Raw genomic sequence first — 27,540 nt, forward strand, 5'->3', positions numbered from 1 at the left:
ATCTTTGTGAACAGGAAGGCGTCCTGGGGCCCAATTTGAGAATAAAACCGTTACTTGAGCAAGAAAGAACGATGGAAGGAGATATTCCCCACCTCCTCTACGTATACACGGACGAAGGGCTATCTCATGAAGGGCAAGGTCTGTGGAATTAGGCAGTATAGAGCATCAAGCACCTAACATTCTTGTATTTCGGTGGGTAACCTACGCACAAACGAACGAAATAAATTCGCTTAAAATTTTCCCTTAACCTGATGGTGAACTGACTCAAAATAGAGCATCAGGCTAGCGTGTGTTTCGGAGACATCAGGCCGAGTCTAAGGGCGACGCAAATAAGACAGATACAAGGAAAGAAGTAAGGGACATGAAAACGACAGGAGGGGCCCTCTTATTATTTGCTATCGGTCCTGTTTGTTCAGAATGCATTGTAAGAACAAGTTCGCCCAAACCGTAGTTCTTGCTTGCAGGTTAATGATTCAACTCAGATATCTACCGCCAAGTTTATCCTACAGCTTGCGCTTATTATGTCACCTTAAATTCTGAAATAAGATCTACAGGCGTGAACTATGCAGAGTGTTTGAAGCTAACATTGACCTAGTAATAAACATTAGTAGTTGAGCTACTATGAGGGACCACTGCACGATATGCATTGAGCACCCATGTTAGAGGGATGAGTAACGCGTTTGGCAATCTTGGGGGATGGTGCGGGCCTGTTGACTAGGGCGAGGGTAGAAGCATTAAAACTATCATTCCGACAGATTTAGTATAGGCAGGATGAAAAGAAGCTTTTTTAGCATACGTGCAACAATTTCACGAATCATTTCTTTAGGTTTGCAATGATGTTTATGCAAATCCATAGAAATAATGGGCGCCCGGCCTAAAATTTGAATGCAGATGAGAACTGGAAAGCGGCCGGCTCAGAACGAGTTACAGTGGTCAACTTCACAGAGTGTGCACTCATTAGCATAGACGTGGGTGAGGCATACACTTAAGATGTAAAGGCATCCAACTGTGTACTAGTCGTTTTGCAGTGGAAAAAATGTTTGTCTTGATTGCGGTCTTCCTTTTCTCTAAAGGGTTTCTTTCAATGCTTTTTTTTTTTTAGTGGAAGTTACGACCCTGTTTTTGGCTATGCATATTATAAGCGCATTTTATTTTCTTTAGATCTTGAGGCAAAGAAAATACATGTAAATATGAGCGCACGGCAAGATCAGCAACCAGGTAAGCATTCACGCTCCTAATCTGTAGATCCAGCGTAACCCTTTCATCGCTTTGTTTTATCAAGGGCCCGAAATACCAGATTCTATTTATCCGGAAATTTTAGTAATGGTTGACAGTACATTCAGAAACCAGTTCTCTTCGGAAGAATATTTACTGGACTATATCACCACCACTTTTAATTCCGTAAGTAGTTTAAAGTATTGAACGTAAGTTTTACTATGGAGTCTATATTGTATATGCTGGAATTTCAAGTGTTAAAATTCTCTTGTGGAAATTTTAATTCTTTATTACCTGGTGAATAGCTACACCAAAACACTTTCTTTATTTGCACTTCCTTCATGGCTTATTTATGATAACCGGATATAGATGTTTACGTGTCTGTATTTCATCTCTCACATGTGCTCTTCTTTTTCAGATGAATGTGCGATACACGACTGTCTCACAGCCAATGGTGAAACTCAGATTACGTGCCCTTGAGATACTTACAGTAAGCATTGAATTTATTATGAAGATTTACTTTGGTGATTTTTACCAATGACAAAACAAATAGGATGCATAATATGTCTTCAGGAATACAAGGAATATTTTTTTTATCGAGTTGGCGACAACACTGTTGCTGGCGTTAGGACTCTGCAAGGACTTAGAGACCATGTCAATCAAAACCCGGACAAGTATGAAGCATACGATGCTGTATATCTATTAACTGGGTGAGTCCAAAGGCTTAGAGAAATTTTCACTTCGGTGATAAAAATTTCTTATGTGCTTTCTTGCAGACTCGACATAGTCAGTTGGAATGGCCGTGACTGGGAATACTCACTGCAAGGTAAGCTTAGAGTGTGTTTGATACTTAGAGGTGTAGACATCACAGTTCGTAGTGTTTACGCTTTTTCTCCTAAACGCGTAAACTCAGAGCTCACACAAGTCGGATAAATGTTTCATAGCGCAGCCATCTGTTTTCTCCATTAACTCACACATTTTTGAAGCTTGTGCTTACGCTGTCTGGTCCGAATGTTCACCCTTTCGAAACGTATTTCTTGTATTTCGTCTTTAAATGTACCTCCTTTAAAAATTTTACGATGACTGCGCGTGCCGGTGCTATCAAGCAGGTGAGATCTTGCGATTCATTTTAGCTGACGTAAACGTCGGCGTCTGGCGACGTCACATTAAAATCCATAGTAAAAATAGAGGGACGCAGGTTCAGAGGTTTATTCTGGTGATGGCACTAACATGGCTGCAAAACCGCTATATAAATGAACAGCGCATAACGACGGCAGCACAAAGAGCAGACAACACACACAAAGTTTACTAACTGTGTACTTCAACAGAAAGAGCAACATTTTGTACAATAATAGTCGAGCTCGTAACACACTCCATTCGAGCGCAGTGCTTCTATAACCTTCGTGTAAAGGCAGTCAGCAAATTATTGAATAACAGAATACAATTCTCTCAGCAATAGGCAGCAACCAACAACCATTGACATAGGATGCTCCAAAATTTGAGCATACGTAGCCAGAACACTTAAAACCTATAAACTTAAACTAAAAACAATGCGGCCATTTTGGAGCAACGGCCATTCATTAGAACACCTAGCGTTTAAATTGTGTACTAATACAGCAGGTAAATAAATTAGTTATTAGTTAACATCATCGCAAAAATGTAATAGAGGTGCGTTCCGTAAGGTATTATGAAACAAGATGAGAGAAACAGTCATAATGAATCGAGATATAAAATATAAAATTATTGTAAAAAATCCAACGCTGACTGACAATGCAGAATAGATGGATGCGGGATGACCGCTAATAAAATTCTTGCTTTAGAGATTTTCTTTTCGCTGTAAAGCATTTTGAATGATATAGCTCACCACTCGTTATTAATTTTCAATCTGCCCAGTTGAACGCTTTGAATAAAAGTAACGCTTCTGGGGTGAAACCCTGTGCTGCAGAAAAATATCCACGTTGTCGCAGCATCAGCGCAACAATTTATGCAAATTGCCCTTTCTTACGCTGAAATTGAACGGGAAAGCAGTGAACTATGCATTGTTCTCTTGCAGTGAGGCCACTATGGGAAACAGTTGAAAGTCGCAATTAAATGCTTCCATTACAGTCGGTTTTCTCAGACATATTTACCGCGCAATGCAACACTAGCACGCGGGTACACATCCACTAACTTATTTTAGATACTTTGGCGCAAGAATAACAATAGAATAACTATTCAAAAGTTAGATCTCCTTTCGTGTTTGATTTGATCATTTGCTTGTGTGCGGCAATTTTATGCCAGGGACGTTTAGGTGAATTAATTGAAAGCTTAACAAAATACTAATGTCCCCTCCTATCAGCAGTTTGATACCTACGGATAAATTCACATGAGGATCAGTAATGTATAGCGAAAAAGGCAGCTGGTACGCATAGCTTTTACAACTATGAGCAGTAACAGATGCAGCCGCATTAGCGTATTCTATAACAACATGGCTTGTGTGCAGCATTTCTAATGTTTTACCTTTTGGCCATATCTGGACAATAAATGCAGTTACCCAAAATCACATGTGAAATACATTAATCTGCCTGTGTAATAAGGCAGTGCTTGCGGTAATTGCATCGTGATTCCATACTGCTATGATGAAAAAAATTCACCGCTCTTTATCAGCTAATCCCACAAAATTTTCTGTACGGGATTGTTAATTGAATGGCTCGTCAGTGTAGCGGAAGAGGTTACTGTGGGGATTACTTTGAAGGCTGCCATTATATCATTATCGAAAAGTTCATAAGATGATCCACGACAGGCGTTCAACATAACTTTTACAGGCTTTACGCTAGTCTGGTTGCATTAGAAAAAAAAATATTATCCTGTAAATCTAACAATGCACGTTCAGGAACACGACGGATAGAAATACCGCTAATACAAAAACAGCGATGAGATAGAGAACAATATTTCGTGACTGGAAAAGTGCATTGAAATCGATTCTGGAAAATCTTGGAGACTTCCTCAGGTCGCTAAGAAAAAGTGTGAAGAATATGTGCTTTTATGAGGCAACCAACCCTAACGGAAGTGAGATGGAGTACTGAAAAGTACAGTATACCTAGGTTTTCTGTTTTGGACGATTAGCTTTTTGATGCAAGCTCTATTTTCTTGTTTGAAGCTCCAAAACATAATGAGAGCATTTTACGATTCATCAGGAGTTGCGTATGTCGGAGGAGCCTGCGGATATGAAAAGGTTGGCTTTGGAGAAGACCAGGCAGGAACCTACAGAGGAGTGCGCATAGGAGCTCATGAAATTGCGCATCTGTAAGTGAATTATTTGGGACATGTGAGTCATTTTCGCAATGTGAAAAAATATGAGAAAAATTAAGAATACAATCAGCGCATGAATAAAACGGGTGACTTTCATACATTTAATGCTTGAATCAGAAAGAATTGAAAAAGCATTTCGTTACATTTCGTGGTTGTTCGCTCCAGGCTCAGACAGGTAGAAACTTTTGTTGCAAAAACAGCAAAAACATTTTCAGTGCTACAGTGACCACGCGTTTACTAAATATGTTCATTTCCAACTTCCAAATAATCCATTTCCAAATAATCAGAAACGTGCGTAAGAAGTTCTCTTTTATAATAATGCAAAGCTGAGTCCAAACCTGTTCATTAAAAGTGGCAGACGGTACTTTATTTGCTTCAGCAAGTGATTTTCTTCTGAAGAATGAACTAGTAGGATATTTTGATGCAATACATTTCTTCCAAATATACTGCGGTGTATTTTTATATAACACATTTAGGTCTTCTCTAACTTCTTTTCTATTGGCAGTTATACTATTTACTTGGCGTAAGCGATTCCATTTAAATGTATTTCCTTTGGAAGTAAAGTGCGATAATGGGCAGACTTCCAGGTACTTAATGTACGCTCATATTCGATGGAACAAAACTTGACCGAAATTCGCTTAGGTACAAAATCAAGCAAATAACGAATAACATCGCTGACTTTATGGTAAAACAAGAGAAAGCACACGGCTACACAGCATGAAAGCGCACTGATCAAGGGTTCAGGGGGAACCTCAGTCAGCAAGCCAACAATTTGTCAAATGAATTGCCTTCGTTTGGGCCTGAATCGAATAATGCGTAGCATATATTAAATTATTGATTTGACAGGTTGAAAGGAAACCTAAATAAAATACTGCAAGTGTGAATTTTTTCTGGCATACAAATACGCCAAGTGAAGACCCTAGCTGGATCACGCCCAGGCAAAACTGTTGAGGCTGTTCTCTGTCGCAGAATATTGATGCTCGGGAAGTTATTTCTTTTTTAACTGGCCATTACTTAACAGATATGCCTATGGACAGAAAGCACCAAAAAATCATTTTGTACATTAGGGCTCAATGGGCTCCCAACGGCCCAGAAGTGAATTTCTCCGAAAGGGTTACCATGTGCAGTGTTTGGCATTTGGACACTTGTTCTTTGCGCATCGCAACTAAATGCAGCCTCTTAAAACGCTCTCTTCTATACAGTCTCTTATATAGGCTATATTGTGCAAAGAATGCAGGAAGACAGCTAGGCATTTAAAGAGGAACGGAGGATTTCATTGCCGCTTTATTCACTGAACGCTTCGTACCGTTACAAAGGCATCTTATTGTAGTCTCACTGTGCACAATCTGAGCGAAAAATATATTGAATTGTGCATATGTTTCTGTATAGTGTGCCCAAAACGCCTGAAGTCGCTGTTAAGCTTGACTGCAATTTCTTCTCCTTCCAAACCGAGCTGGGTCTACGACATTTGCTTCTCGCTGTACCTGTCAGGTCGATAATTAACAAGCGCGCACTGTTTGTTCACAGGCCCCCATTTAAAATGGGAAAACTTTGCAAAGCTGAAATACGACGTATAGTAATTTGTGTCAATATGTTGCTGCTGGCCTTCTGTGGATGGCATTTTATCTTTATTTTGTTACCTTCTAGACTCGGCTGTCCCCACGATGGCTCACACTATGGACAGTATTCTTCCGCCGAGTGTCCCTGGAGCGACGGCTTTATAATGAGCTACTTGTTAAAGGACAGTCGAAGCATGAAGTTTTCAAGCTGTTGTGACAACATGATTACCCTGAAGGTCGGGTAGGTACTAATTCGCCCCATGAACGGACACCGTAAGCAGCCCTTACGGCAGTTTTGTTTAGCTCAATATTCTTGTTTCATATAAAACGTTCATTACTGATAAAATCAATGCTCTGAAGAACATTTAACACAAACTTAGAAGTTATGCGTTTTGGATACTTAACTGAAACAAAGGAAACAAACTATACGGAAGAACACTCACGTGCATAATTTGGGCTAGTAGTATTGAGACGTGGGCACTGAAGGCAACCATTGCAGCGTACATATTGCTCAAAGAGTAAATGCCAAGGCTTGATTACATTTAGAGATGGGAATTGACCCATTATTCACAAGACGTTGGTTGTTTCTGAGGCTGCTTTATAATAAAATGAAACGCAAAGAGAAGGGCCATTCAAGACATAGTCGTTTTGCTTGCACAAATCGAAAGTAATAGCGTTTTTCGTTATTTGGAGGGTCTTCCAGAATGCCCAAGCATATGATATGACAGTGGGCTTTCTGATGGCCTTTATTGACGACCTGCTCACATAAATAGTATGCTCGAACGCGCACTGCGCGGTAGATTCACTCATAGATACCTTAGATATATAGTACCACCGACAGGCGTTGACCACAAATCCGGTAAGGAAGTTCTTTATAACCCGTATAATGTTTCTTCTACTGAATATGGGACCTTTAGGTGAGCATGACCATGATCTGTTGCTACTACCAACTGCAATAATGTTCGAGGTAGACAACGTCTGTTCTGATTTTGTGTTATCTACTCCATGGTCGCATGGTTTGCGCATAAACCGCCAGTTACCCCACTCAAAAGGAAACTGTTTCTAACCTGCTGTTTCTAAGTAACCTTCAGTGAGAGTTACGAATTGTTCATTCTCTAAATGAACTTCGGCAGATAATTTGTGAGCGAGAACTGGCTTATTCAGTCCAAAATGAAGAGATCATAATAATAAAGTAGCGCGTAGTTCATAGAAAATGCCAGGTTATCGTTATGCGCATTCTTCGCCAGAAATCACTTGTGCCACTGTGTGAAGCGGCACTCGAAACAACTGCCGAATCGGTGGCTCAGGTGTTAGAAGGTTTAACTTGTGCCCCCGAGTGCCACGTTTGCATGAGGCCGCGGCGCCCGTGTTTCAATGGAGGCCAAACGCAAAAAATGTCCACGTGCTGTGAGATGTCAGTGAATGTTAAAGATCCCCATGCGGTTGAAATAATTCCGTATATTTCCATTAGAAACTCGTTTCCTCCGATGTTTACTGCTTCCTTATTATTTACGCTAAAGGGGAGAACGAGGTAAGGTGAGACAGTGCTACTCTCGTTTTTCCCAAATACTAAAAGTAAAATAATAATTCTCGAGACCAAGCAGCCGAGCAGGTCCGCTTACTGGTGTTATTTTATCTGTTTAGTATATGTAGAAACAGGTCACAAAGTTCGGTAGATTGCTCAGTGTCCCTAATCACGAAAGATGGTCGCTACTTTGATGATAATGTGGAATCGAAAAAATTTCGTTCTGAATGTTCGCCCAGGTCTTCGGATGGAAAGTGTTTGAGGGAATTGACAACGAAGAGGAAAATAAAGAAGAAGCTGTTTTCAAAGAAACTGCCTGGAGACATTCTCAGCAGAGATGAGTTGTGCAGGCGGGCTTTTCCCCATGTTCCTGAAACATATTTCATGGTGGTGAGTGCTGAAGCGTTTGCACCGTTGCTATTTGTGCAATTTCATTGTTATTTAGCTTTACTCAATAATTTAATTGTATTACGCAAAGCAACTATATTATTTCATCGCTTTCTAATATTTACTAGGGAATTATTGACCCTTCCTGGATTACACTCCTGTCTTTTAATAGAATCCTAATTAATACACAGGAAGAAAAGCCTGCGGAAAAGTTTTTATTGTTCAAATGTTGTCCGATCATTGATGTCTAGAACGTGACATTATTGCGCAACCGTTAGTTTATTTTCCTTTAGCTAAATTTAAAAGGAATACGTAGCAGTGATGGTGCAGAGGAAGAGCACCCACTTGATGCAGAGATATACGAAGAGCGCAGGCACGTTAGTTAAACAAATAAACGAGGTAACGACGTTGAATAACATTGTACAAATATATAAAACATTCAACATAATTATTAGAGCACCGCCAGAGAATGATTAATTGTAGAAATATTGGACAATTTGCGAATAACGACTGATGGTTGAAGAAAGGTGGCTTTTAATCAATACAATGCCTGAAATAACAAACGAAGTACCGGTAAACAGCAGATAAAGCGACGGTCAGTGGATCAGCTCAGCTACTCACACCAGGCAGCTTGTTTACGCATCGCTTTATGTCATTGAGCTCATCAGAGTAATTGACGAAGGTTAACAATATTGTATATCTTAGATGAAAAACTTAAAGTGCTTGAAAATGTATAATCCAGGTAGCGTCTTCCTCGTAATTGGCCAATCGCTAATTTCCCGCAAGAGAATCGAGAGAACCATACAGCAGTTTCAGTGAACGTTCATCAGTAACACACCATACACTCCCACAATCACTCAGGTCGTACAGAAATGCGCAGATTATACAACCAGCCCCTATACTCAACTTTCGTGCATTACGGAAAGCATTTGATTCAGTCAAAACCTCAGCATTCGTGGATGCTTAGCGGAACAGCGTGCAAAACTTAGGACCTAAATATCCTATCAAATGGGTACAGCGGCCGCATATGCTCGAAATAACTCCACAATTAAAAACCCACAGTAGAATAAAGTTAGACAAGAAGAGATCTCTGTGCCCCAATAGTCACAAAGTCCTTGCAAAGAGTATTCAGGGACATGGAATGGAAGCAGTTAGGCATTAAATATAAGTTGGAGACTTTAGCAAATTGTGACTGCTTGAAAATATTAGTTTGCTTGATACGGGATTGTACACAAAACATGATCATTCACATTAACGACAAAACAAAAACGTGGGGCAAAAGAAGTATGCAGAAAATCTAAGCAATGTTTAAATCTGACAGAATACATTCGCAGTTCTTTCTCTCTAATCTATTGATGTTCCTGAGTGAATGATAACTGGTAAATGATGTTTAGGAATGCGCTGCGCAATGTGGAGGAGCATATAAGCTATGGGATAATGTTCCGAATCTTGCGATGGGAATAGGTACAAAAAAAGATTGGCGTGGAGCACATTTGGAAGGCGCCCTGAGATACGTAATCCAGGGCAGCAATGTCTATTAGGTGAACGGTGTGGGGAATCTGATCCTGCCTGCATTCACCCTTGGGGCGGAGAGAGCGAAAGCGCGTAACAAAACAGTGTTATAGCTTCTGTTGACGAGAACGAAACGGAGTGGGGAATGCACAACTACACGTGTAACTTTGACGAACAGAGAAGGAAATGAATCACGCCAGAAATACGGCCTTCTGTCATTCTAGCCGCAATGAAGAACAAACGATTTTTGGCTAAGTATTCACCGCGAAGCGTATACAACTGATTGTCGCTAAGAGTAACAACGACTACAAAAGGAAGCGATAGAAGGAGTTGAAGATATCGACAATATGTGGACAGAACGTGGTACGCACGTGGTACGCATTTAGTGCAGTCTCACAGACTAGATTCAAACGCATTCCGAAAATAGCGGTAAATGCTAAACCTGGTAATTCTTCACCAGCGTTGAGAAAGCGAGACTGCATTGAACCGAAATTGGAGGGTACTTCAGAGGCAATCAGCTAGGGCTGCTGCATTAGAAATAGGAAAGAAGGTAGTGTTTCTTCTCCCGCGTTAAAAAGGAAGGTATGAACGTCGTTGCGGGGTCGAATGAGTTTGTAAGGCAAAAGAGGGAGAAAGGCGAAGATGTTCACGAGAGTGTGATTACTTTCTAGGTAGTATTAGAGTGCTAAAGAACAAAACAAAAAACAAAAACACTTTGAATGAACGTAGTAAGTGTGCTGTTTCCTTGGGATTATAAGGGTTACGTAACTAAAGGATTCAGATATGCGGTTTAAGGTGAGAGATGGCTGGTTAATAGTAGAGCTTGATTGCTTGGTTTTTGTCTATGAATGCCTCTTGGTTTTACATGTCCTCCTTTCGCCGGTGTTCCTTGCACTGTTTGTTTCACCATAGGTGTTGAGAAATTGAACGAACGTGCAGAGATCATTCCAACGACGAGCTAATTTTATGTTCTAATTTTTCGTTTAACTTTGCTTAACCCTGGAGGGAAGCGAACGCTTCGTGTATATGGCTGCGCTCATCGTCAAGCTTGCAATAAACACATTGTGTGTTGCCCCAAAAGTAAAGCCAGATATTCATCGGTCTCTTTGGCACGCCGAAGTTCGAGGGCCTCATTCTGATGCGCCTTTGTCGCGTTCTGACGCGATACTGTAGCAGGGCATCCGTCCTCCAAATTGCGCAGTGTTGTAACCTATACTCGGGGACAACTTTCTGTGGCAATGTGGTGGAAGCTACGGAGCCGAAACGCACCAGCTCGCTCCGCACAAGAATATAGTGCCTCCAGAAATTTCGCAGTGGATGCTCTGGAATGTTATAACATTAACGGAACTATTAAGCTTATTATTGTATCAGGCTTAAACTACAGTACTAGCCAGTACAGCGGGAGTTGATTACGCAGCGTTTATGTCGATGGCTGCGCGGCCTGTGGACAATCTCATAAATTGCAAGCAGCGTACGCGGGGCCGGGTGGGATGCGTCTGCCGCTTTTCTCCGCTCATTTCTGCGCGCGTTCGTAACGCGCGTCTGTTTTTAGCAGCGCACGTCATGAGCGTAGCTGAAACTGCAGCCGAGGCCAGGTACTTGGAACTACATGGCGTAGTAACACAGTTAGGACAGCCCCGCCCTCATACAGCTAGGACAGCCCCGCCATTGCCACATAAAGTTGCACCCGAGTATAGGCAGGAGCCCGGGGGCTCATCGTATCTCTAGCGCCCTAGAGACATATCGTCTCTCTAGTGCCCTCTACTTCCACCTCATACTGACGTCAACTAACGTTACCTTGACATTGACAGTGGTCATGAGCTGCTTGGTGGCCTACGTGACTGTGCCCCAAAGCCATATAGCGATCATCAGGATAAAGCAAGTAGTTTGATCTTTAAATTTTCGTCAAGTGAAAACCGTGCATACCCGACGGCACCTCACGTCACCATGACCTTGACAGCGGTTACGGGCCACTTGGTTGCCTACATGACTATGCCCTAAAGTCACATGGCGACCACTAGGCTTCGCGGAGTTTCACCTCTAAATCTCCATCAAGGTGAAATCCGTGCATACCTGATGGCTTCAGCTACCTGGCCTAGTGAAGTTTTTGTTCAAAGTGTGAAGGTACGCACATCATAATGAAAATTTATGAGGGTAATGAAACTCTTTCTGTTTTTCACGCTGAAACGAAGCACGCGCTCTGCGCTTGCTGCAGGTTTAGGTGGGTTTAGGCGCTGGAGGAGGTTTAGGGGAGCGCGCCGGTCCAAAACGGAATTGCGTGGCAAATGATAACGCGCATCAGATCATGCGTGTACCTACTGAAGAGGTTTATTTTATTAATCAAATGAAAACCTGGATCTTGTCAATCGAAACATTTATTTGACTCCGCTACTTAGAATTCAACCTGGTTGCCTCATTTCTCTCAAGCCAGAAGAATCTGTAACTTAGTCGAGGTATCGTCTCGAACTTCTCGAACATCACCAACCAGCACAAAAAGTGCTAAGATCTTCTAAGTTACCTTATAACTGTCATTAGTACAGAGCAGATAAATATCATGGAAACATTTTATAATAGCGTAACCTCTGTTGTTGTTAGAATTAAAAAAAAAAACTGATACTTTCAATAAATGGGGAGCAATGTTTGTTATAATTTTTCCAACATTCACTTTGTGTTGCTTTTGAGCCTTTTCCCCTCCTAAGATGTTCTGAAGGATCTTCGGCTTTGAGGATATGCATATCATCGTCGCAACCTTAGACTTTTCTTCGATTCGTCATCTATCTTATTTACGCTATCAATATTACACGTGCTTGCAAAACGAACAAAGAAAGATGGGAGGACCTTCGCCTTTAAAAGTTCAACAGGATAGCGTTTATATACTAATTGCTTTGAAAATGATTCCATCTGTAGAGGCAGCGTCGTACGATCGAAATAATGTTCCAGTGAGTCCCGCAGTATAGCTAAGCAAAACAGAAATGTTCTTTGCTACTCGAATAACAATTATTTCCGTAATTAGTTTTCGAATGACGCACCTAGGCATTAGCTGGCAGTCATAACACAATGGTTATTAAGATCCCCTTTATTTGGTGGAAAACAATGACGTTCTGTGGTGGAGTGGCTGAGTGCTCATCTCGCACTGTGAAGGAGCCGTACACAACTCAGCGGGTTTCCGAAATTTTTTCTTTATTTTATTTGGTTTTTCGCATTACAACACAACGCCGACACCAACATTTCTTGATGGATGGATGGACTAAACTTTAATATCCAAAGGAGAAGGTGATCTACCCGCCCCTCGACACGCAGACCAGGGGGTGGATGGCGCCGCCTCAGATGCAGGCTGGGGGTTTTGGGTCCCAGTAGCCTGTTAAGCCAGTTGGGTGGACGAGTAGAAGCTGGAGCTAAGGGTCCTAGCTGCGCAGCATGGGTCTCCCAGGTGTCTCTACTGCCTATATTGTGCGTCCCCCAGGGCGAATACGGCGAGAGGGACACTCGAACACCATTTCTTGAAGATTTATTGAAGAAGTTGAAGATCCTCGATTGCGCAGGTTCCGTTCACCACTCGTCTAAAATCAATCATTAAATTTATTCCTGTGTTACCCATCACATGCTGATTAATCGAGCCAGTGAGCTACGACATTAGGCGAACGATCCTCCGAGATGGATATTATTTACCGCCGTAGCCGTTGCCTGCACGGCCCAGAGGAAGCGTGTCTGATTTAGCATCCAACAGTAGCGGAAGACTGCATTCCGTTCTCGTCATCCCACCTAAAAGGCCAGGCACGAGTAGGCAGCGCCTATCAAATAAACTATGTCGCTTGGCCTGATTACGCCACATAACCATGGACCAGTCAGTGCACGGCCATGTCGCCTGCCTTCGACCACCAGCGCGAGCAGTGCCTAAAAGTCGAGCCCGGCTCTACAAACGACGCCTTTAAAGTTATCGCGGGAAAACGATAAAGCCTTTTTGTCACGCGCAGCACAAATAGAATAAATATACTCCTAAAACAGTAATAAAAGTCCCTCTTCATATTGTGCCAAAAATATCATCATATATATGGCCTGCCACAGAACCGAGCTCGCGCCGGTCGCAGTAGCATTATAAAGAAGAAAAAGCGCTGCACTCACTTGAAACCCAAAACTGCTTTTTACTGCGAGAGTCCAGTGTAAGGCACTGACCTTAAAATGTATACATGCATGGGCCAGTTTCTCTGAAAATAAGAACACGGACGTCTTCGGCCACATTTCAGAAGGTGAGGTTCTGTATCAATTTGCAGAATGCTACTTCCTTCAGGTAGAAATTTATTGCTACAGTCAGAAATTTACCCGAACATGCTTGTAAATAAAAAACCAGCTCTATATATAACGTTTTCAGTCGAATTATTGGGGGGGGGGGGGGGGGGGGGGGAGGGGGGTCTAGTTTCTACGTTCTTTTGCTTTGTAAGAATTGTTGCGGAAATGCCAGGTTCAAGGTGCTTTTATTGCATTTGTGGCTCAAAAGGAAAAGCGACCATGATAACTCCTTCAAACGCCCAGAAGCTTGATTGTGTGCAGTGCGCTCCAATCGAGATCAAGCGCCATATGCTATGGTGCCTAGAAGCGTGACGAGCGGAATGTGGGTCGACTGGTCGACTGCGCCGCAGCGCGCGCGACCTTTTCATGACACCGATAGAAGACGCACTTGTCGGCAGAGAGACGCATTGAGGCCCCCACTGGCTCCACGTTCTACGCGCTTTGCTCCGCTCTTGTCGGTTACACCGCAATATATTGTGTTTCTACAGCCCATTGTCTTATATATCCTCGTAACAACCATGCACGCTGGAGAGGATTGAGGCATAGATCATAAGAACACGGTAAATTATCAAGGATGTAGAAAACAGACGAAGAGACGTACATGAATAAAATAGAAAGTAATAAAAAAACGTATGAGTACAAGCTGAACAGATTAAGACGTCAAAGAAAATCCAACGGTAAACCTTGCGTTGTCACAAGAATTGGGCAGAATAGGAAACCGGCTTTTTATTCGCTAGGCAGTAATTGCTGCCTTCGTTTTTGAAAGCGCGTGCGCACATACCCGGATCACACATACCCTCACTCTTATAAAAGCGTATGTGCCGAGAATTGTCCTTTCCCCCCGGCCTTTATTGATTTCCTTTCTCCCTGCCACGGCGGTGCAGTTGTTTAGGGCACTCGACTACTGTGCCCAAGGATGCGGTATCGGATCTCAGCCGCGGCGACAGCTTTTTGATGGGGCAAAAAGCTAGACGCGCATGTACTGGGCGATTCAGTACATGTTAAGAACTTTATGAGGTCGAAATTTCCGGAGCTATAAAATATGGCATATTTCATGCATTGAGTTGTTTTGGAATATGAAAATTCTTAAACCAAACTCCCTCTCCTTCTCTATTACCCGCAAAATCAATATGCTATTTCTAAATGTTCGCGTAGTAAGCAAAGCACATCACATCGATAACCTTCCCATGGTAATTTTAGGGCTAACTTGGTTTGAATATAATGTGGAAACGTTGAATTCCACATCGTTTCGTGAAATGTCTGTCAGGCTCTTGTTCCGAAGAACCATAAAAATCGACGGAGTTTTAAAAGGCCCGTGTTGTTTCAAGTATCTCGACTATTTCAAAAGTATCCCTTGCACCGCCAGCGTCGACTATTGTTTATCTGGTGGTATTAGGAAACTTTTTATCTGAGCGGAAAATAATGGAGGTATCTATTTAGTGAATCGAGTGCCGTGATCAGTCGGCTGCTCTTTCTAGTTTGACAGAGGCTGCAGTAACTGTTTATGGATGTATATATGTCATAAAATGCTTCAGGCCAGCGAGAATTACACAGCTAACACAACGGAAGGAAGTCCCCGTGACGCAGCCTGGCTGTCGTGAGAGAAGAATTTATCTGACCACAAAAGCGCCATTTCTTCGTCACGCATTGTTACCCGGTGTGGCGAACTGATGAATAGGCTTCATCCTTTTAGCCACGGCAGCCATGTATGTCTTGATGTGGTATTCGTCGATGTTAGTTAGTCCACGAGACAAGCGACCACCCTGGAAGCAGATAAATGGACATGGTATCGCGCAAAGTATACTCTTAGACGAGCGTATGGCCTGTCAGCAATACTTATCATGAGCACATTCCCAAGGTTGCGGGATCGAAACTTGGCCTCGGCGGCCGCTTTTCCATCCAGCCGAAAAGACGCCCGTGTGCAGTGCAATGTCAGTGCGCGTTAAAGAGCACAAGGATTCTCTACTACGGCCCTCTACTACAGCTACGGCCCTCTACTGCGTCTCTCATAGCCTCAGTCTCTTTGGGGAGTTAACGCCTATAAACTAAGACTAAACTTAACGTGTCATGAGCAAAGAAACATGAATTATGTATTTGAAAAAGAAGAATTGCTCAGCAATACTTGGTGCCCCCCCGCTCTCCTACTACCACACTCCAGTAATGGACCTGAGTTTATCACGTACCGCTGGTGACCATACGTAACTTTAGAGCGCCACATTTTAAGCGAAGCGAAATTTCTCCTAGAAACTTGAATTTCGAAAAAATATGGCTAAATGCAGATGTCAGCAGTACAGGCAGTGAGCGCGTCTAAAAAATGACCATCACGTGCGGCTGTATGCTTACAGCACACGTTCGAAAAGTGAGTCTGTCAACGAAACGACGCGGTGGAGGAAATGAAGCGTATTGAAGAGACACGGAATAAAGCCCCAAGATCTTGTTTGCAACGCAGCCACGATGACGGTTTGTAGAGCGTTAGCTCTACAGTTACGTTTCTCAAGGTCATGTTTTATGCAATGCAGGATCATGTGAGCTATAATTTCAAATGGCAATCCGCCATCGCCGTCACATATCAACAACGCATACATACTACCCGAGCAAGGTGGTACCAAACATCGTCACCAAAATGGAACCACACAACATGACTACGAGACAGTTACATCGCAACAAAAGACGCGCAGTAGTGGTGCGCCAGTTCCGCATTTCAAACATATGCTTTCGTTCCACTATATACACCCCAGGCTGGAGGGAGAGAAGTTGCACTCCTAAGAACGATATATTTTTATAGAATGTTTCGGCCACACATTTGGCGCAGAAGGTTCGCGATAGCGCCCAAGTTTGGGCGGGTCAAGGACCACAGTAGTGTTCTTTGAATTGGAGAATACTTCAATCTGTGGATTCTCACCCGCGACGTTTATTCCCTAACTCATGCTACTCCTCCCTCCGAAGGTCGTAGATTTGCCATTGCGCCCGAACCTCTCACCGCAGGACTTTCCAGAGGGTGTCAAACGATCCTTCGTTTTGCGCTGTTCACATTACTGTCTATATTTGGCTTGCAGCACTTATTTCGGATTTAACGATGAAGTATACTGTATATAGCTAATGTAGCTATACACCATGTGATCCGGACATAAACAAAAATTATAGGGTCTCTTAGATATCTCTTAACAGGATAAAGACGAAAGCCTAGCCCTCAAAAGCCTAGTTACACAGTCGCGACAAATCATGCCTTGTCATTGTAGTCATTACCACTCACAGCTAAGCATTTATACTCATTTCAAATAAGTTGTGGTTGTTACAAGGCGTTGTTTGAAATATTGTTCCTCACAAGTTATTTAGTCTATATCTATCAATAACATTATTCCCTAACTCTATTGATGTTTCTAACATTTATTCATTACCTATCACCACGAATCGTTTTCATTATTAATCCTCCTCCTCACATATCCTCTATTTACGAGCGACAAGTAGAGCACAAATGCGACGTACAGCCCCCGCGCATAGCTCCTACCTACATATTTTTGCTCCTTGAGCCTAGAAAAGACTTCGTCTTCAAATTCTTACCCCAGACTAATGCAGCATTTGTTTACTAGATTTTATTACGAACCGACGAAAATCGATCGCACCCTCAACGTTTTCTCATTTTTTAATAGATCCGGAACACGAACAGAAACCCTGGCGATTTATGACATAAGAGCACACATAGACCCTTTACGGGTATACATTCTTCTTGGCACTCCGCTAGCACCTCTCTTTTAATTTTTTACAGAGGGCAAGGTTCACTCTTGGAGGTTCTACTATTACAAAATTTGCTGCAATTTGACCCCTAGATACCTGTGTCGGACGTGACGTCATATCATGTGATGCAGTATATGAGAAGCAGCTAGGACGCTCGCTCAAACTTGCTATTCACACTTGGCATCTCGGCTGCTGTATCACAAGGACAAAAAAATATACCAACTGTCTCGTCGCCGCTCGGTCTGCTTGTCTCGCCATGGTGAAGTGGGCGCCGCTCCGTGTTCTTTGATGCTGATGCGTAGACATCAATCTGCGCCTGATCATGAGGACAATACAGCTCACTGTGAAGAAGTGTTGGGAAGAACGCTAGATGAATTGGTAGCCGAAAAAGCGAAAAACGAGAAGTTTGGCTAGAGAAGCAAAGGATGTATGCCCACCAATGATGGCAGACAAAACTTAAATGAAACGCTTACGATGATGCCATTTCAGCGTGAGCGACTTGCTTAATAGATATCTTTCTATCAAGTCCCAGTCGGAAAAACTACAGAAAATTTTCTGATGTTACGACAGAAATTCTGTTCGGTTTTTGACGGGAAACCTGTTGTGACAACAGAACATTCTGTCCTAACATCAGAAATTTCTGTAATTACAAAAGAAAAGTGCTACAGAACTACAGACAACAGAATTATACTACAGAAAAACTACAGAACTACAGAAAAATTTGACGGTTACGACAGAACTACAGGATATTGTGTCGTATTTTTGACACAGTTCTGTAGTTTTTTTCGACTGGGGTGATAAATAAAACTAGGTAATCAAATTCAGTATTTATTTTGTGTATGAGACTTGTTCAGATCGCACAGTCAGCACCAATAACGAATTTTTTGGAGGACGTTCCTCAGATCATTCGCGAAAATATATTCAGACTGAGTCATCATCCTGCAAGAGAATCTTTGAGCGCACCTCACGTCGTCTGCACGAAAATACTTTGTCACCCATACCCGAATGTCTTGCCATCTTTCTCGCCCTGTGCTTGATTTACAATAAGAAAACCACTGCGAAGAAGAGAATTGAAATCAAGGCATATGCAGAAATATATCCACCCCAGCAACGTAAATGAAAACCCCGTAGAAAGGCTGGCAATTCTAACGCGCATTTTATAGCTTTCAGATGACATTATCTTGCGCTGTAGTCGAGCCTTCTTAAGGACTAATTTTGATAGGTATATTTCGATTGTCGTAGGCGGCTCTTTCTGTTGATGACTGCCCTTAAGCATGCATATGTAATCCGTACGGCAAGAAACTTTATTACACCCCTTATGCTGTAGTATGCCATCTTTTAGGAGTGGCTGTTTAGTGTAGATATCAATATTAAATAAGTCACTCATGTTTTGTTTGTGCAACAGACGCTGTTTTACTGTGCTTTTATTTGTGATCTTGTGAAAATGTGAACATTTTCATTGCACAGATGTTTCCTGTGAACCAACCATATCATGTCAAATTCCCTTCAATACAAGCAGGTCACCGTTGGTCAAATAATCATAGATCGACAATACGGGCAAAACACTTGACGATTTAATGCATCAGTGCACGTGCGCTTGCGTAGAGCTAATGTCTAAAATTTCTAAAATACTAGCAGAGTAGGACTGAGCATTTAAGTATAGTAAGTATAGAGTAGAGTATTTTTTATCCGCTGTAAAACCTTGGCAATAACATAAAATATTGCTAAAGTAGTTGCATTCACCTTCGTGTTTAAGGCTAGACTTCTACGTTGTATATTATTGGCCTAGACGTTACATGCAAAACAGCAGAAATATTGTCAAGTATTGTGAATTGAATTGGTTCTAAAAAGCTGCGCCTGCTGTTGTCAGTTGGAGCCACTATGCCGGTGCGGCAACCCACAACATAGGTTTCATGTTATCCGTAGCGAAAAATGATATATCTGTTATGGTTGTTGTGATATAGCATGCAGCCAATGAGGGTACCTTTTATCCTAGGTTTCAAAGAATTCAATGAAAATGAGATAAATGTAAGCTTTCGTGCTCGTGTTTTCGTCTCTTTGGTTCTTTTGTATTGTCTTTTGTGGTTTACTATGATTTCTAATAATTTCTTGCCTATTAGTGTTATTACATTCATGTGTGGATTGAAGCTTACGCGTACAGTCTGTCTTCGGTTGCATTGCGAATGATTTTTACAATTGTGCTATATCATTGGAGATACAAAAGCATTGGAGATACGCGGTTGCCACTTGGAGTTGGGGGTAAATTCGCCACGACCCTGTTACAATATGGCTAATTGTCCTGGCTAGCAAAGTTGATACAGACACCTTCGCGGACTGCCAGTGGCCCCGGAATAGAACCTCTGGACAGGAAAAAATCGTAATCATCTACAGTTTTTCTGAGAAAGATGGCCACCTTTTTTGCAAACGATTGGCTTCACGCGGTTAGATATTCCCCTCCCTGTTCCCCTCCAAGACATTGTTTATCTATGCTCAGCATAAGTATTTTAAGCTCCTAATACGAGGACCTAAGTCTTAGTGATTATTCGACAACCGTTGTTATCCCTAGTTTTAAAGCCTTAACAACACTAATTAAATATTTGTCTCATCTTTCTGCAGGGCCACAACGGAGACGCGCAATGTCATGCCAGATGCTTTATACCAGCACGTGTCTCTGGAACTGACACGTTTAGGTTCATCTTTCTCGCAGACCACACTCCCTGCAATTCGTCAGCTGGCGTAAGTTCAATATTTAAGTCTACACCTTCCTCCTGTATTGCTCGTTCGCAATATAATGAGCTTAGGGGGCTTCTTATGTTTACAGATATTTACAACCGCGGCTCAGGCAGGCATAAAGGAAGCAATCTTCCTCCCGTCATTACTTATATATTTTCTTTTTAGATTGAAGTAAATCTTTCCGCGAGGAGTGAGATTAGCAGAATGAGGAATGAAGCATTTGTAATTTCATAATATTAACAAACGACCTGTGATTTCATCACGAGAATGAACAGTGTGAAAATCAATACATCGTAAAAAGTGCACGAAATATTCGGATAAATTCGCTCTTTTGAATGCTTATGAATATCGCATGGCGGAGGAAGTGCCAGTTACGGTTGTAAATGCAATACAAAACCAACAAATCATCATTAAAGAGGGTGCTAATTTAAAGTAGGATTAAGAACAATGGCAGCACATGAACGCCAATAGGCATTTCATGGCAGATATCGAGCTCAAGTTAAAGTTTTGATTTTTCCAGAAGCGATTTCTTCTTCCTGCATGCAACAAAAAGAATACATAGCTATTATGAAAATTGTGCGAGTGTTGTAATTGATATACTTTACAAACACGTCTCCAAAAAGCGTTTCTGTTGGCATATAGCCCATGTGTTGTTCTTATGGCCTGCTGCTGATGTCCAGGTCAGCACAGTACGTTCGTTGACCAATAGAGTGGTCTGAACCTCAGACGTTACTAGACAAAATGAGGCACGCAAATGTGCACAGAAAAAAAAAAACAATTGGAGGCCTGTTTTGCAAGTTAGGTTCCCATCTCCCATGCTTTGAAGTCCTGACCACTCATCTTTGACAGTGTAAATTTCGATAGGTACGATCCTCGCATATCATTTTGATGCTATTGGTCATTTGTACACTTGTTTTTTTGTAGATATGTGCACCATACAGGTTTCACTGCTCACTTATTCATTGATTCATATGATACTACTCATTGCAATGTAAAATAAAAAAATAAGCCGGTACGCATGAATATTCGGGGTTATTAAAATAGCAAGAATGTTTTAGACAGCTGTTTACCCATGACGGGTCCTAAAGCTTCGTCGCACCTACAAGAAACCCCTCGCCAGTTGTATGAAGGAAGGTCTTCAAGAAAGTTCATCACAGCTTCTCTGTCCAAATAGAGGGGCTTTTTTCAGCGCTGCAGAAAAACGAGCTTTTAGACATATTGGTCACAAATAATAAATATAAACGATGACAAGAAACAAAATCAAGAAATCAGCAGCTGATTAATAATGCGGTGGTGCTTCATGATAGCCCATATATATACCCGAGGAGAAAGTTCCAAACAATTTTGTACAGAGTGTCTCTTACTGGGCACAGTACACCTCGGGTAAAGGGCAGCTACCGCTTTTAGAGCTGAGAACTTCAGCAATATAAGAAGTTTCATGTTTGAGAAAAAATATAACAGCAAACACTTAAGCTTTTATTTTCTTATGCACGTTCAGTATCATGTAAAACTACTTTTGAAATGATGCAACAGTACGAGCATTGAGGTATCTAATACTTGCCTGAAGCCTAAAACTGTTATGTGTTTGTAGCCGAAACGAACACTGGCTTCAGCTTCTCGCCTAATTATCGTTGCTAAGCTACAATTATAACTGGAACATTTTATTGAGCACCATGATTGAAAACTTTAATAGAGGTGAACACTGAACATTAGTCCCTAAATAACATGGAAAACCATGTCATTACTTATAAACTGAGCCTAACGTGTGATTTAAAGCCTATATTTTGTACTGAACTGTAGCTACAGATTATAGTGTTCGAGATACATTTTGTACAATATGTTTTTCCCAGTAGGGTTATCCCGACTATATTCCGCCTCCTGCAGTTTAGTTGTGCGCAAAATTTGCTGATGTCTCTTGAACGACTACAATAATATGGCGTATTTATTTCTGTCTACGCATTTCTCTTCTTTTCAGAAATATTGCATAAATGGAGACTGCGTAGCAAACAAGATGAAGTACGAACAATACAGGCCGGCAAAATAACGTTCTTAATAAAGCTCATGTTTTCACTAAAAAATTCATTACCGAGCTTTCATATCGATATTGGGCGCAGGTCAGTTCAGAAGCTTTGGGCAGGGAACAAATAACTCTCAAAAGCTCGGACACAGGGCTTTCTTTCCCTTAGTAAGAGAGAGCACAACACCAGCATCGAGTAATGCCTACGCTCCACTGAAAGCGAGAATCAACTAAGAAGGGATTATAAAAGCTTCACGGCACTACTTTTCTGTAAACATTTGTATAATCTACATGAAGTAAAAACGAGGGCAGTCCGCCATTTTAGCCCGTTTAGTGAATAATGGAGTAAATATGGAAAAGGTGCGTGCATTTTATCCAGTTATAAAGCCAGGTTAAGAGGTTTGGTTTGGTTTATGGGGCTTAACGTCCGAAAGCCAGTCAGGCTATGAAGTACGCTATGAAGTAAAGCTGTTAAGTAGAGGGCGCCGGAAATTTCGACCACCGAATGTACTTAAACGTGCGCTGACATCGCACAGCACAAATACATGTGTTGCTTTCCGCTTCCATTGAAAAGTGGCTTCGACGGCCGGGATTCGATTCCGCAACCTTGGGCACAGAGCTCCAGCACCTAAACCTCTACTTCGCGGCAGCTACTAAAGTAATTAGGACAAATATCAGAACTACCGCGGTATGAAGTAAATATTTATTTGGCTAGAAGGAGCATAGCGGATAAAGTATTAGAACATCAGTTGATAATGATGGGCTACGGTACGTGACTTGTATATTTCTACATTGAACAGAATAAATAAATAAGTATTCATAAAATAAGTGCGTAAAAATACGACCCTTTGTCGGTGGTTGTATGCTGTATCAATAATGTGGTAACTCCCATGATCAAGCCCTTCTAAATAGTGCACTGTCGAAGGTAAAATGATGGCGGCAATTGGGGTATATGCGCATTAATTTAAACTGAAATGTTTTGTATGACGGTAACTCCAACATTACAAAAATATAATCAATTTGTTGGGTTTTTTCTGTGTTTGCGCTATATTATAAGCTCAAGGCTACATATATTTAAGTGTCGTTATCACTTCTGACCTTATGTGGAGCGAATGCAATTGTTACGTTGAAAACAAAAAAGCTATTCGAAACAACTATATTTAAGACGGGCGCTGGGGTGTTACCCTGAGATATTAAAACACTGTATTATAAAGCGTTCATGCGCCTCATCTTTGAACATGTCTCTGTTGTATGGGATCCCTAAACTCAGAGAAACAGAAGCAAGTTTTAACGCCTCCGGAAGAATGCTGCTAGAATTGTGTGTAATGCTTAGAGGTCACGTTTATTTTAAAATACCATGGTTAAAAAGGCAGGCATGGAAATCTTACAGCCATGATATCACTGTGATCGCTCACAATATCTATACCTACTCGTTTACAGTGAGCTTGGAATAAGTGGCGTGTATACAGATCATTACCAGGAAGTAAACGCGTTCATACAAATAACAAAAGTCAAAGAATTTTCCGGTCCTACCAAATGGTTCAAGCAATAATTCTTGCCCAGCACAACCAACGAATGAAACAGACTTCGAGCTGACATGATGGAATCTTCAGCGGTGACACCATTCATATCTCAAATAAATCGCACTTATCATTCCAATACTTAATCATTATTTCGTGGACTATTTCCATGGCGCACAACATGTTTTTCTATAATATTTCCTCAGGTCGTAGGTAATGCTGTTAGATTGCTGTTTTATCTCAAACGCGCGAGCTATTCTGCTTTATTTATAATGGAATTATGTTTGTGTATTCAACTATGCACTTACTGTTTGCTTAATTTTTCTTTTCATACGGTGATCAGTTTTGCCTATTGCATGATTCAGAGTTTTTATGCATTCTTCTTGTATTTTGAACTATGTATGTCCAACTCCTGCTCAGGACGTTTTTGCAAGGCTTCGTAGATAAATAAATTCTTCTTGTATTTTGAACTATGTATGTCCAACTTCTGCTCAGGACGTTTTTGCAAGGCTTCGTAGATAAATAAATATAAATAGAGCATTAGGCCGTATATGCAGGGCTGGGCTTGTCATTTATATCTAGCCTGTAATAACCTAAGTATCATTTATACTGAATGATTTGCAAACAATTTCATGAATTATGTGATTATTAATGTATTGATTTATGCTTCATTAGGTTTTAGGTCTATTCTAAAGTAAACACACAACATAAGCAGTTCAAGCATTTCAAGCCTTGCAAAAAAAGCTTTCTGATGACTGTCAAGTGTACTTTCTGTTTACATTATGTTCTAGGGCGAAAGAAGGCAAAATAATCGTTTAATAGGTTGCCACATTTCAGGCATTTATATTCCTTGTGGTAACTTATATTGAAGTTTCAATTTATTTTCATCCTAGTGTATCTTACTCAACTGGATGCGCTACGTGGTTATATACGCCACGTGCATTAACTTTGAAGCAGTATTTCTCTTTGCGTCTTCAGTATTACCGATACATTTTAAATGTGTCCAATGTCACATGTAAATTTGTCACATGTGCCGTAGGCAGGTTTCAGTGTGGCCGTTATTAATGTATATCATTTGTGAGAAAAAATAAGTTGGTTGTGCTCTAGCTCTGGTTAACCCTAGTTGAATTGCGAAAGCAACTGTGAAATCTTCTTATGCCTGCCACATCATTTCCCTATCACGCCCTATCATTGTAAGGTACTATATTATTGGCGAGACTTAAGCTCATTATTTAAGGGTATGACGCGAGAGCGTGAGCTAGCAGCCCACATATAAAGTCACGCTTTGACCAAGCCGTATGACCTGCCTGCGTGTCGTAAGGGAGAATGCAAACTGTTCAGGGAGGCTGCTTCTGATATCGCCTTCTCATATGAAAGGAGCGGCCCGAGTTGTCAGCTCTAACCAGTGGCATAAGGGTAACGTGAATTCAAATGTCATTGCAGGCTCATTATAATGTCACCCTTTCATATGAAAGGAGAAGCCTGAGTAAGCACATTTTTTAGTACACTCTCGCCCGCAGTACGCTACTGACCAGACAATCACCATCACTACTATCATCCTCAAGCAATAGAAGAAGAATTAAGATGCGCTGTCTACGAACCCGGGCACGGCTCAATAGGTTAAATTGCTCGGCCGGGGATCTGCGGGTCTAATGGATGGAGGTTCAATGACCTGTGGATACACATTTTCCTGCGGCCACCCGTGGTGTCGCGTGGCTGTCGGAGTGTTGCTTTCGCAACAAAACAAGGCAAACGTCTGGCGGGAGTAAGCGGCAGCGGGGCGCCGCGGACGAAGGAGACACCACCTGGCAGAGCTCGGCTGAAACGGCTCCTAGGCAACGGCTGTTCAAAGCCATTCGTTCCCACCGACTACGCAACGAGCCGTAACCCGGCGTAATGTTGAAAAGTATATAATGACTATATTTGGGTTGTCGTCTCAAGACAATGAGTTGGCGCGAGAGAAACATTGAATCCCTCTGTACATTTCGCTTTCGTCATGCTCATAGATTAGAAGCAATACAGATGTCTTTCGCATTTTATCTCATGCTCTAATTTAAAATGGTCAACTAGCAAGGGTTTTTTCTCAACGAATGAATGAAACAAAGGCCATGTATCATGCAGTGCTGCAGGTAAGGCTCTATGCTGCTTCTTCGCACATATGCAAAATTCCACACCACCGAAAAATACTGCTCAAAGTAACCTTAAAAACACTATAAAAGTGAACAAATACGCCCTCCAGCGGGGTATTATAGCTACTCAGCATAATTACTCCCGTGATTATTGTAAAAACTGCCAGAGGGTTATAAAAATACTTCTCGATACTTCTAAACACCGAAGTGATATGCAAGTTATGATTGTGCCCTTGAAGTATTTGCAGTCAATAAAATACTCCACTAACATGGTGTAATATTACTCCCTTTTGTGAGTGCGTTAGATGCAAAGCCAATTACTTCCTTCTTGAAGTCTTGCTATAAGTTTAGTGGCGACTGTGAATCGTAGCATGAAGTCGGCGATCCTACAGAGTAGGCAGATGGAGACTACATTGACAGTAGAATGTGCCGAGCACATAAGTTTAGCGAAAAAGAATGCTGCTAGAGGAATACAAATGCCATTTCCAACGTAAGCCATCCCTCGTTAACACTTTGGGCGGCTGCCGCAAAATCTATTTATTTCTTTCCATTATCGACGCGAGCAACGCACTTCATAACACAAGCTTATCTGTGATGCAATGATAATCTAATTCTAGCAGCATCAAAAAACAAGTGTCGACTTTAGGCGCGATGTCCGCTTGATAAAAAAATTCATTTTCAACCAAGCCATTGGGTACGCTAGTTAAATGTTTTGGCTGTTTACATGTGTCCAACATTTAGTCATATCGCTGAAGGGACATTATGATCCGAATTAAACCTTGCTTGGCTACAGAGGTGCATCAAATAGCGCATAAATGCTTAATGCAAAGGTCACGGGATGGTTTAGCGAAAAAGCTATGAGCGCCTAGACTGTGTCTTGAAAAATTCTCGTGAAATGTTTGTGGCTACGTTTTACCATGACGTAGGCGAGATGCAGGAGGGCTTCAGTCCACTACCGATAGATAACAGCTACAACCAGTATTGTACTAGACTTTGGTTTTATCTAGCTGGTATGTTTATTAGACGCCAGCTAATTTTTTTTCATTGCTTGGGGCAGACAACAAACAAGTTTGTCCCGTAGCATCATTGTCCAGGGACTCGCAAAAGTGGCACCTGCAGGCTCTTTCTGTTAAATTTCGGCAATAAATGTCGTTGTAGTATCAGAAAGCTGGCACCTCATGAAGAACATGTAGGACTCCGCTATTCAGTCACCTTGTGGTGCGAAATGCACATTCAGCAACTGAAGAAGCTGCTAAAAGATACTTTTTCAATAGCGGCCGACGCGCAACATCGTCTTATTATGTCAAAGGTTGCTGCATGTAAAGCTCCGTTAGAAGAGCCTGCTGTTTCTTCGAGTCATCGATTCCACAATCTTCAAAATAAGACTGCAGACGCAACTGATAGGCTTCCCAACTGTCTTCCGCTTCGTCGAAACCTGGTGAACAGGAGAAGGCTGCCACGGAGCAAACAGTGCCCTACGGTGAAAGTGAATAGACATGAGGTTGTCGAAGAATGAACAGCTTTATTCAATGTTAGCAGCTTTTCTAGTTGCTTGGCTTGCCAGGCCACCGCAGCCAGTTCTGCTAACATATAGCTGGGTCGTTATCTGCGGTGAGAATAGCAGGTGTTT

The 27,540-nt window shown here is 41.7% G+C and overlaps 1 protein-coding gene across 1 annotated transcript in view; it reads left to right on the forward strand.

Moving 5' to 3' along the window:
* The window catches only part of LOC146173999 (venom metalloproteinase Antarease-like), a 33,016-nt gene extending 10,685 nt beyond the window's left edge, over positions 1-22,331 (forward strand). Inside the window, exons 4-14 of the mRNA XM_084585319.1 lie at positions 15-138; positions 1,162-1,218; positions 1,283-1,401; positions 1,634-1,705; positions 1,789-1,925; positions 1,992-2,041; positions 4,392-4,500; positions 6,154-6,306; positions 7,830-7,980; positions 20,128-20,247; positions 22,220-22,331. Coding sequence (XP_084441445.1) covers positions 15-138; positions 1,162-1,218; positions 1,283-1,401; positions 1,634-1,705; positions 1,789-1,925; positions 1,992-2,041; positions 4,392-4,500; positions 6,154-6,306; positions 7,830-7,980; positions 20,128-20,247; positions 22,220-22,288 — 1,161 coding nt within the window. The 3' untranslated portion in view covers positions 22,289-22,331. The remainder of the gene's footprint in view (positions 1-14; positions 139-1,161; positions 1,219-1,282; positions 1,402-1,633; positions 1,706-1,788; positions 1,926-1,991; positions 2,042-4,391; positions 4,501-6,153; positions 6,307-7,829; positions 7,981-20,127; positions 20,248-22,219) is intronic.
* The last annotated feature ends 5,209 nt before the right edge of the window (positions 22,332-27,540 follow it).

Source organism: Amblyomma maculatum, chromosome 11, assembly GCF_055883805.1.
Source record: "Amblyomma maculatum isolate TAMU_Amacu chromosome 11, ASM5588380v1, whole genome shotgun sequence".
NCBI classification, from domain to species: Eukaryota; Metazoa; Arthropoda; class Arachnida; order Ixodida; family Ixodidae; genus Amblyomma; species Amblyomma maculatum.